The 12,407-nt window shown below is 38.8% G+C and overlaps 1 protein-coding gene across 2 annotated transcripts in view; it reads right to left on the reverse strand.

The window, feature by feature from the left end:
- Positions 1–12,407, reverse strand: part of SYT3 (synaptotagmin 3) — a 55,280-nt gene that overhangs the window by 6,569 nt on the left and 36,304 nt on the right. For both annotated transcript variants that reach the window (XM_087713685.1, XM_087713684.1), the window contains one exon: positions 1,758–1,878. In XM_087713685.1, coding sequence (XP_087569811.1) covers positions 1,758–1,878 — 121 coding nt within the window. The remainder of the gene's footprint in view (positions 1–1,757; positions 1,879–12,407) is intronic.

Here is a 12,407-nt window from a genome sequence, read left to right on the forward strand (position 1 = left end):
CACTACAAGCATCCTTAAAAGCCAGACTTGCTTTGAGAAAGTCCCACTCTCTCCTGGTCATTTATAACTGCAAGTCCTTCCTCCCCCCCCCCCTCTTCCATAGAGGATTGAGCTCTGATTGTCATCATAAGCACCAAGGATCAATTTATCAAAACTGACTTGGCATTTTCTGTTAAGATGCATCCTCCAGAGTCACAACCATGACAACTGTCACTGAGATGTATATCCCTAACTAGAGGCAGTAGAAAAATTCATTCTGTCTGTATGTTTATGCAAACTGATTGAGTTCATCTTTCCCAAATGTACAAGCAAACCAAAAATAAACCCCAGCTCACACAGAATGCAAATTACAACTTTTTAAAAAAGATGTGCAAAAGACACGGCTTGAGGAACAATGTGCATAGAAAAAAGCATAGGTTAGAAAAAGCCTATTAGGGAAAAAAAAACTATGCAAAAACATTCTAGAAAAATCACAGATAAGAAAGTATTTATTAGGAGCAATAAACAACAGCCTTTACAAACTGCTGTGAAAACAGGCCAAACATCATTAACATGGTAAAAAAGAGATGCTGAATAAAACAAAAATTGACAGATTTGCTCATCTGAAGCTGAACTATGTCCTTGTAATAGCAATGAAGCATAACAGGACCCATCTTACACTTGTCTTGTTTCCTTCTCAGCAACCCCTTTTGCTGCTTTCTCTGCCCTAATTCTAAATGCTGCCTCCTTTGCTGATGGCAGGAATAAGGAGCCTGATGCTCTCTAGAGGTCTCACGTTTTAGCTTTCAACCACCCTAAACAGTGTGGCAAGGATCAGGCTTTAGGAGATACATCCCAAAGATCTGCAGGTAATTAGATTGCCACCCTCCACACCTGGCAATGTTCTTATTTGTGACTGACCTCAAATTCTTACCTACATTTGAATCTCCTCCTTGTTAAATCCTAGGCTTCTGTGAAGTCAACACACACACACCGAAGCTCCTCCTTTCATTTCCTGCTGCCATTCTACCTCCACATTTACAAAGAATAGGATTCCAATTTACCAAAACTTTAAAATAAACAAACCAGGCCTAAGTGCAAAAAAAGGGGCTTCAGGTGGGCAGCACACCTTAGAAACACACTCCACTCATGAATTTGTTTTAGCAAGAGAATAGAGGCCCAAAGACATGTCATGTTAAAAACATGATTTTGCTTTTAACATGATCCAAAGCAGGGGAAGTCAGACAGACTGTAGTAGGAAAAGTTAAAGTTTCTCTCCTGGTTATGAGATTAATCTCTTAAGGCTTCCCCACATACATGTTGTCTGCATTTTTCAAAACCAAGAACATTAAACGTAAAAAAACTCTTCCATTGTGCAAATTCTTTCACATAATATCCCATAGCGGACTATTCCATTGCACCTTTTTTTGTTCCTTTTTTTGCACAATCCAACTTAGGATAGAAAAAAGGGGAAAGAGCAGGGAGAAGTAAATTTTTGTAGGTTTTTTTTACTACTTTAAAATAATCTGGAGTCAGGATGTTTTATTAATCTGTAGCAAACTGTAAACATATATCAGTACATTCTAATTTTTCTTCTGATTTCTCCTGCCCACCGTGCCTGACAGTTCGCCAACACTTGAATTCTGATATTTAGCTTGCTTTCTTCATTTTACTGTCCTTTTCCCCTGAGTAGCCTCCCTCTAAGTCAAAGTTACTGCTCTACTGCCAACAGTCTAGGAACTACTGGTCATGATCCAAACTTCATCAGATCTGCTCACCAGAAAATCCAGTCAGGTCCATGGCTTTGAGGTTGGTAGCCTTAATGATGGTAACCGTGAGACGACCAGCAGTGGGTAGGTAACAGAGGGAAAAATTCAATTCGCCAAGGTCCGCTTTTTCCTATGAGAAGATGGGAAAAGAAATGGAATGATTTCAGATCCTTAGTTAAAAGAAAACCTTCACTGAAATGATTGAGTTAGAGGCTGGACAGCCTTCTGCCAGCTGTGCCTGGATCACATCTTGCATTGAAGATCTCACATTGGGAAGTGGCCTGAAACAGATGCCCACTTCATGCATACCCACACATGTATACATAGATAAGTGCTAGATAAGATGCTACTGATTTGCTGTATTCGGGCAATACAACGTGTTGCATTATTTTCAATTCTGACAGCAGCTATATCAGGTATGATATTAGGGTAGGTGTAATGGACTATGAGAAGAACCTTGAAGAAGAGAAGAAAAAGACACAGCCAAGGCAATGGTCAGGTAAGAGAAATCTCAGCCCAAATCAGGGATTGAATTTGAGAAAGCAATGACCCCCAATGACCCTACCTAGTTCTCTTTAGAATAAAAGCAGGGAAGTGGTGGTGAGTGGTGGTGGGAGTTGCAAGATGAATGTCAGTCCATCAAGGTAGATCAAACATGAGCGCAGTCATGAACATTAAAGCTACTTTTTAATAGGGTTACAATAACAGAATCTTACAACTCTGAATGTGGCTCCCTCCTCGTCTTTATTCTTGCTAACCCCACAATGTAACCAGATTAAGAAATAGATAGGCTACTTTATAATAACAGAATCTCACACGTTTGATTGTGTTTTATTTTCCATCCACTCTCCTATTATATTCATGTGGGTTAAGAAGGTTAGGTATTCCTTCTCCCTGTTTAAATCATGATTTCCCTTCATTTTTTTTGGTAACAGATATGGCCTCTCTCTGCCAATGTCATCTCTCTTTCTCTCTACATATTTTCAGTATTTTGGCTATATATCTTCTGTGATCCTTTATATCAGGCATTGTTGCTCAAAGTTTGGAAATTTTAGTTCAAAACATCTGGCCAGCACCAAATTACATATCTCTATTTGAGATCTGTGACAAGAGTTCTGTTAGACACTTCTGCAAAGCTCCTGGAAAAGAGCATTTTTGGCTGGTGGTCTGATTTAAGAACATTTTTTCCCTGCCAAAATATTCTCAGGAACTGTCCGCAGTATTCCCTTCATTTGGCTCATCAGTTAGAGCCCTTTTCTTTTAAAGCAGGGGTCTCCAACCGTGGCAACTTTAAAACTTGTGGACATTAACTCCCAGAATTCCCCAGTTTGAAGGATTTTGGGAGCTGAAGTCCACAAGTGTTAAAGTTGCCAAGGTTGGAGAACCCTGTTTTAAAGGATAATCAGTGATATTTATATGATTGGCAAAATAGGTGATTGCCATAAAAATGGTCTTCTACATTGTTGAACTATAATTCCGACCTTTGATAAATATTACCTCCTGACTGGAATTTATAGGAATCTAAAAATATCCGGGAACCATAAGTTCTCTTTTTAATCCGACTGTAATGCACTGATTTGCCATGTTTTAAAATTCTGAGAAAAAAAGGCAGTCTCAAATCTTTCAGAGATCTGAATGCTTAAAAATTTTCTTTTGCTTTCAAAATCTGTATAGCATTTTATAACTAAAAAACCCCAACCCAACAACAACCAAACAACTTCTAGACAAACATGCCATAGAAAATAAACATGACCAGAAACAAAGCAATTCACTCATTAAATAGTAAGAAATACCGTTAACTGATAATAAATGCTTATCACCAGTTATTTTCCCATGTTTGGATCACACACATATACACCAACATACCTCTTCATTGGAAAATATTAAGGCCGCCTGTCATAAGCAGAAAGTTAAAATATTTAGGAGGGAGAATCCATATACAGATTGTCCACACACAGGTAGGATACAATCACAATCTAGCCCAAATTTTCCACTGCTAAGCAAAATAGTTAAGTGAGTTTTGTCCCATTCTATGACCTTTCTTACCACAGTTGTTAAATGAATCACTGCAATTGTTTAGTAACAGGGTTGTTAATGAATCTGGCTTCCTTATTGGTTTTGTCAGAAAGTCAAAAAAGGCAGTCATATGACCCCCAAGACATTGCAACAGTCATAAATATGAACCAGTTGCCGAGCATCCAAATTTTGATCATGTGACCATGGAGATATTATAATGGTTGCAAGTGTGAAAAACGGTCATAGATCACTTTTTTCAGTACTGTTATAACTTTGAATGGTTACTAAATGAAAGGCTGTAAGTCAAGGACTACTTATACCCACTTTTTTTAAAAAAAAAGTTAGTTTAATACAAAGGACTGACTACCCTGTTGAGGAATTTTCTCCATCTTTCATGTAGCTGTAGTCCTTACTTACTGACCACAATTGGAACCAGCAATTCCATTGCTAAGTGCCACAGTCACTAAGCAACCCCCCCCAAAACCAAACCCCACCATGCGACTATCCCAGACTGATATCACTTCTGTCATTAAGTGAATCAATTGTGTCGTTAAACAGAACACCATGCGACTGTCTTCCATTTCTCTTCCACATTCTCTATTAATTCTGCTTGTGCATATTTGGTTATGGAACTTGCAAAAAGGGACCATGTATCTGCAGGACTCTGTCACGGTTGTAAGTGCGAGTATTAATCACAAAGTTGCTTTTTTATTCAATGTTTGCAACTTTGAACAGTTGCTAAACAAGACAACTGGTAAGAAAGGTATGAACATCTCAAAATAATTTTGATTTTTTTTCAAAGTTGGAAGTTTCATAGTCACAGTTGCTATTTGTATTAATAGGAAGAAAACGTTGGCTTGAAAGCATGCTGGTGATAATCATCACTGGGGAAATAACCATTATGTATAGAAATTAATAAAATAAAAGTTAGATTATCAGTGCACAGTTATGTTACCTTAGTATGGTTCATGTATAGTGGAATGATACCTTATAATCTGCAAACCTATAAAAGAAGTTCTAAACATTTGGCCCCCTCCTTTTCAATGGTATCTCAATACCATCAGACACATCTCTTGAGGCCTCCAGGCAATTCAGAAAGAAGACTTGTAACCTAGGCTGAAAAGGGTTAACTATCCCTGCTATTTCTGATCTATAGACATGTTTGGACTTTAGGGAGCACATTGTGGGCACTTAATCAAATGATTGTCTGGTGGGTGTACTGAGTGTCAGAACAATCTGCCCTTCCTTGCAGTGTTTCCTTGTAATTTTAATACATTTAAAATGATCCTGACCTGTTTGTCTTGTTCAGTTGCAGTTACATGAAGATTATCTTTCTAGGGTTTCAAAGAAGAATGTGCATTAGAGACTGAAGAAGAAAAAGAGCACATTGTGCTATGCAAAGCGCATTGATTTAACAAATCCACATTCCTCGTTCTGAAATATTAACAAGTACACAACTTTCCTCCATAACATCTAAGTCTAATGTGAAGGTGGGCTTAGTTGAGAAAGCCCCCAATGATTGTAGTAAGACAGGTCGTATCCTACAGAAATATAGGAAGTTGTCTTATGATGAATCAGCTATTGATTCACTGAACTCAGGTCTATTGACACCAGACACTATAAGAAGCGGCTCATCTGTAGCCCTTTGCTTAATCTGAAACATCCTTGACCAGAGAACAATCCGAGCCCCCTAATAAGAGCTACTGTTTCCATCCTGCTGGCCTCCAAAGCCTACTTCTTGAGAGAAAGGATAGTGTGTGAATATGTATGTAAGAGAGGAAGGGATTCAGCCCCTTCTGGTATATACTCCATGCAATAATTGGCAATAGATTACATCAGAAATAACCTTGCATTTGGAAGAATAGAAAGACTGCAGTATAAAGGGGTGAAGCTGGAGACAATGAACAATAGATTCCAATGCCTCCATTCAAGGCTTTGATCTTCCTCCCAAATTAGATGCAGCCTATCCCCTAAGTGTTCTCCAGATGTTTTGATTTCAACTTCCATTTTAGATAACCAAAGAATTCAAAGCATATATCAGACTCTTGATTGGAGAAAATCCACATTGTTTCTTGGGCTCTCCCATTAAGCATGGCAACCTGGGTCCACTTATATAGCCGATCTACAGATAACTTAATAAATAATACAGACAGAATTGTTATCTTTTTAAAATATTGATACATTGCCTTTCAGACCAAATCCTTCCCAAAGTGGGTTGCTTTAGAACAATAAACACATAAAATATCAGGAAGAAATTTTTTTGATACAGCCACAATCCAAAACAAAAAATGATTAAACTTTGAAAGAAAACTATACATACTGTCTAAACATCTTTCTTGGCCCCTGGAGGAAGAAGGTAGGGAGGAAAAAGGATGTTTGGGTGCATGGAGAGAGGAGAAAAATATTTGAGATTAGAGGTGGTACAGCCCACCTCGGTGAAGAAAAAAAACACAATGGTATGAGTTTACCATTCCAGTGACAGCAAAGTTTTTTTTTAAAGGGACATATTAATCAAAAATATAATCTGTATAGAAGGAAAATATTATGCCACAGTGCTTAATGCTGCATGTCATTCATCACCCACAGTTGGAAATTAATCTACTCTACTTCCCTTAGGGATATCAAGATGTACCTGTGGTATTCCTTCTTCTGGTATCAGTGTTAAAGACACAGCAGCTTTGACATAAAAGAACCAGCCAATTCCAAAACAAAAAATATGGGACAAGGAATTCTACCAGTTAAGATTTCAGTGTCATACTATGGACAAATCACTGGAATTTCAGTCCAGAACCTATAATGAAAGCTTAGCCCAGAAAGGATACCCATAATGAAAGTTCAGAATGAAAGGGAAGGCAAAGGAATTTTAGCCCTCCTCCCCCCAATGACCTAGTAGGGCATTGCTTCCTTCTCAATATTTTATGATCTTTTACCAGCTCAGTCCCATTTGCAGCCTCATCAATATGAATTAATCTCTCTCCTTTTCTTTCTTCCCCTTCCTTTTCCTCGGCAGCACTCCTAAACCATCAGAGTCCAAAGGGTATCAACTGGCCCTCATCCAAGCCAACCTACAGAGGAATGTGAGGCTAAGAGCAGGAGGCCACAGTGTGATGGACCGTTGCTGGCTTAAAAGCAGGGAGATGTGTCTGGGAGGAGGAAAAGGAGAGGAAGATGAGAAAACAGCAGCCTTTCTCTAACCACAGGTAAAAGAGTCACAGATTGAAGCCAGGTAAAAGTATGTGCATTGAGGCTCTAATTAGAATGGTGGGGTTTTGACTTCCTATTCGGACACCTAAGTCATGGAGAAGACTGTCATTCTAGTAGGCCACTCCCCCTATGTCATTCTGAGCAAACTAAACTGAATCCCAAATTAACACAGCATAAAATTCCTATATTTGCCTATTATGCTAGGCCTAAACAACTGGCCTACATAAAATTTAGAGTGATGATTTGATTCAGACAATGTGCTAAAATTATGGCTGCAGAAGCTGTAGATAGCTTTACAATGTTATTCTCTGTTAGATAGCTGACTGAGCTTCGATAATAATCAGGTATTTAAGTCATTGGATGCACACATCAATTTTATACAACCTGGTCCCCTCCTGAGCTGAAAATGTTACTCCCTTCCACTCTTGTGATAGTAGTATACCATTGTCCATACCTACAGCAACCCTCTGGATCTGACAAATTTAGATATACGAAAGTGAGCTGGCATGATTAATATAAAAAGCTTTTGATGATTCATCCATGATTTATTCCATTTATGCAAGTCATGACTTAAGGTGTTTCCAGAAAAGACTGATTATGCAATTGCCTTGTTTCATTTATAGATTTCTATGGGGAATCCAAGTGAACACCTTCTACTTTTAACCCCCCTGTTTTCTCATTGGTTGTTCCATCTTTTCTTTTGCTGTAGAAGAGACATTGCATGCTGCCTTTTGATGTGTGAGCCTGTGAATTCACTGCCCAAGTGAATATGAACTAATATTGCATAGTGTTTCAGTACTTGTTGCTATCTCTCAGTTTAGGCCACTGAATAGTTATGAAGATAAAATGGGGATTCAGGAACCATATTCTGTACCTTCTTGAAACCAAAGATAACAAACCTGAGCAAGCCTAGGAGGAGATGGATGACTTCCATAAAATATACATTTATATATGTTCATGGAAATGCTAACCAGCAGAGGATTGCCAAGAGGGGGCGGTTATGTGATACAATTATCAAGTAAAGGAATTGCAGGCTAACACATGAAGGGCATCAGGTGGGTGGAGAGCCAGGAAATTGATAAATATAGTTTGTTTCTTTCACTATTCCATTCCTGACAGGCAGTCTAGGCGCTCCTAAGAAGCACAGATGCATTGCATCAGATCAGCCATAATTCATTCTAGGAAACACATTTGCCCAGAAGAGCAAAGAAGATTCACCAAAAGCTGTTCAAAGTGACTCAGGTTTTGCTCACTAATTTCACAAAATTGGCAAGTTGCAACATACTTTTTAAAAACGGAAATATAGAAAGGTGCTTGAAACAAGTCAATCTTCCATCATTGGAAGAATTATCTCCATAATACCATACTTACAACAAGGATGGCAGCTCTATAAATACTACAGTCTTCTGACTATATTAGCTTGCTGATTGGGGTGAACAATAATCAAAAGGGAAAGAACAGATTTTACATCTTTCCTTTACACTGACAAGCAACAGCTCTCCTGAGGCTTCAGGGAGAGCTTCATCTTTCCAGTCTAACTAGGAATTGACAAAGATCAATAATTTTTTTTGTATGCAAAGCAAGTGCTCTGTCAGTGAACTATGGCTCTTTCATCCAAACCCACTTAGGGGAGCTATAGATACCATAATACTGTTATGCCGCAACATTCACTGCTTAAAAATCCTTGGGGATGTGAGGAGGAGAAGGTTCTTATTTATTATAAGTGACAAAGTTGTTGAGAAGCTGAATAAACTGTGATATGTCCAACATTGTCTGCACTGGATGTTCATTAGTAACAATATCTTGAGGAGAGGGGAGGAAATCCCTAAAGTATAGTTTATAAATGCTTTCACTGCTTCTTCCTGCTATTACCCCTGCCTAACTTTCACAACTTTTACCCCTGCTTTCACAAAAGCAGATTTAGTGATATTGAATAAACTGAAATAATTTCTCAGTCAAATCTCATTGATTTCAAAATTTTGATGTAGCTCCAGTACAGAATAGAGTTGGAAGGGACCTTGGAGGTCTTCTAGTTCAACCCTCTGCCTAGGCAGAAAACCCTACACCATATCAGACAAATAGTTATCCAACCTCTTCTTAAAAACTTCCAGTGTTGGAGCACTTACAACTTCTGGAGTCAAGCTGTTCCACTGATTAATTGTTTTAACTGTCATGAAATTTCTCCTCAGTTCTAAGTTGCTTCTCTCCTTGATTAGTTTCCACCCATTGCTTCTTGTTCTACACTCAGGTGCCTTGGAGAATAGTTTGACTCTATCTTCTTTGTGGCAACCTCTCAGATATTGGAACTCTGCTATCATATCTCTCCTAGTCCTTCTTTTCTTTAAACTATAATCTAGTCAATCAAATCTCTGGATAGCATATGGCCCTATAGCCTCAAGCTCTGCACTTATGGCATTAGAGATGCAAACATTGTGGGGTGGGGTGGGGAAGCCTATTATATATCAGTTCATATCCAGCTTCTAAAAACACCCAATTCCCGGAAAACTCAAATACAGTGCCATATTCCCTAACTGCAATATTCGGAAGTACAGTTGCATATGTAGCTAAAATACCATCATTCACACACAAGAGGGAGCATCTGGTGGGCACAGGGAGGAAACACTTTAAAGGGTTGGGTAGGTCGGAAAGAATCCCTAAGAAATAGTTTATGCCACACATGTCACTAAACATATTGGATGTTCTGATTTGCAGGAGGGGAAACAAGCAACACTGGAAATTATATGAAAGAACAAATAATGGTGTATTTTGAACAGATACCCTTGGTGCAACATAATTCAATTTTCCAAATGAGAATCCTAGGAATCTTCAATAAGATTGGATGTGAAGACAGCCTTCCTCAGTCTGGAACCCATCCAGATACATTGGGCCACAATTTGCATTCTCAGCCTATTGAACAAGTCTATCAACCATGCTCTGGTCTTCATCCAGAAGCTGGTGAAGATTGCTCTCCTCCTTCAGTTGTCTAAGGTATCTGTTCTCTAATCCTACCGGGAATGTTTATTTGGTTTTACTCCCTTTCTTTATTCCAGTGCTTTCTCCCCCACCATGTAACCAACTGATTTGCTAAAGCTGGGGGGGGGGGGGGAAATCATACAATCAGTAAGAATGACATTCAACGAGGAAGATATTTCAGGCTTTTGGAGAAAGGCAGAAAGATAGAAGGCAGCTAAGAAAACTGACTGACTATCATGACAATTGTTGGGCAGGATAGGAAAGAAGGAGAAATCTGAAGTTGTGAGGAAAGGGCATTTGATGATAGGATCAGGAGAAATGGCTGCTGCACACCTGACTGCCCTAATTAGCCACCAGTTTGATGAATAAGAGCCTAGCTAAAAATACGCACAGAGAGGGAGAAGAAGAAAATTAAAGACGAGTTGCTCTTTGAGAGAGATGAAGGAGAAGGAATGGGGAGAGGGAAGAATGGGAGGAGGGAGAACCCAATAGGTGGAATGTCTGTAAGAAACCTACTGAAACCACCCACTCCCATATTCTCTTTTGGTTTTACCAATTCTCTCCAGGGAACTCCTCCCTTGTTCATGACATTTCCCATTTTTCACCTCTGCCCACACAAATCCTTTTATATCATCCATTCTTCAGACACTGTGCACATTTTTAAGTATCCAAAACATTTTACAACCTCCCTGCACTTATATTTTGGAAGCAGGACAGAGGCCAGAGCACAGAAGAGATACGTGAGTGCATTTCCACCATATTTTTTTTGCAAGCAAAAAGCAAAGGAATTGGGTGGAGAAGCTTTCTGAATCTTGTATTATCTACAGAGCTGGCAGTGAACAGGCCAAGAGGGAAGGTCATGAGCTGTGAAAGCTCACCTTAATTAGGAATGTATTAAAGAAGAAACTATTCTTGCACATCCTACGAATGATCATTAATGCTACTTTTATGTGCCTAGCAACAATGATAAGACTGCAGTTATACCAAATTTCTACAGAATTTGTGTTTCACAGTGAGAGCACATTGTAAGTCTTGTCCAGCAGGTTATATTGCTCTGCTAATCTTGTTCAAAACTCAATATTTATGAATATACACGCAGCTAAGTGCTTATATATGAAACAATAATTCAGAATCCTTTCTACTACATTTCTTAGCCTCAAAATATCCTCTGTGCTTTCTCAGGAGTAAAATAGTAATGTTTCCATGGGCATTAACCACAGACAATTTCAGGAGTACAAACCAAACTTCGTATTTAACTAATGGGAAATCTCTTCTGTGCGGAATGGGACGACTCACTGCAGGCAGGTGGGCGTGTCTGGGTAGGCGTGGCTATCTGAGCTCTGCCAGGGGAGCTGTGGCTGAGTAGATGTGGTTAGGTCGACACAGAGGTTTAAGTAAATTACATACTCCTTACAATCTGCCGATTAGAATTGTGCTCTTGTTGATTAAACACTTTAGCTGGTCAGAACAGTGCCTGAATATTTGCTTCATATTTTTGAGTTAGGTAAGAATTAGAAGCTATATAAATAAATATAAACTGGGTGATAGGAAAAAATAAGACTTTTTAAATTGAAGACTTGGCTTAGTAATCACTTTAACCCAATAATGAATCTGAGAATGGTGAAAAATATAATTTCAATTTAGCAGTAGTTGTGCTAAAAAAGGGAATGTCTCCTCTTGTGGGGATTGCCATTTTCTGTGAACTTAATCAGCAATTGCTTTTTTAAATAAGCAGAGAAGACTTCACCCCTGCCTGCTTGTCATCCTAAAAGCTAGCAGGGATTGAAATAGTCTTCATGCCCCAATCAGCTGCTGCTTCAGTGGCATTTGATTTTTTTATTATAATTAAAAAATAATTGTATCTTCTTAAGCGTGGTAACACTGAATTGTAACCAAAATTGTAACCTCCACTGGGAGGAAATGAAGCAAATGAATGCAATGCTCCCTTCCTCATTTCGTTTTCACTCCAATGGGACCACCACAACCTGAATGGTGCTCAGGAGGGATATTGACGAATGGAGCACAGCTGTGCTACTGTGTTCTCTTGTGCATCTATCTGGCCTCTCCTCAGTCAAAGAACAAAATTGACTTTCATAGTGTGGAAATGTTTATAAAAAAACCTTCCCCCCTCCTTTTGAGGCAACTATTGTTATTGATTCATGAATATACAATAGCTGAGCAATGCAGCTGCATTGATTGACTGAATTGATGAAGTGCACCAAGCTAAAATGCCGCATTCAAGTATTGAAGAGCTTGATTAACCAAATGAGACTGCTGAATTTTGTGACTAATTCAATTACAATGAATTTAATCCCTTGAGCGATTTGCATTATTGGTTAGAGTTTACCTTTTTAACTCAAAAGCCTGGAATGCATCATTCAAGGGGACGTCACTTCTCACGAAATCAAGCAGGCTTTCTGTTGCTAAATAAGAGAGTTACATCTGATTTTTATGATCTTTGTTGCT

The sequence above is a fragment of the Thamnophis sirtalis genome, unplaced genomic scaffold, assembly GCF_051295495.1.
Source record: "Thamnophis sirtalis isolate CommonGarterSnake01/CBP01778 unplaced genomic scaffold, rThaSir2_p1.2 scaffold_4, whole genome shotgun sequence".
In the NCBI taxonomy this organism is placed as follows: domain Eukaryota; kingdom Metazoa; phylum Chordata; class Lepidosauria; order Squamata; family Natricidae; genus Thamnophis; species Thamnophis sirtalis.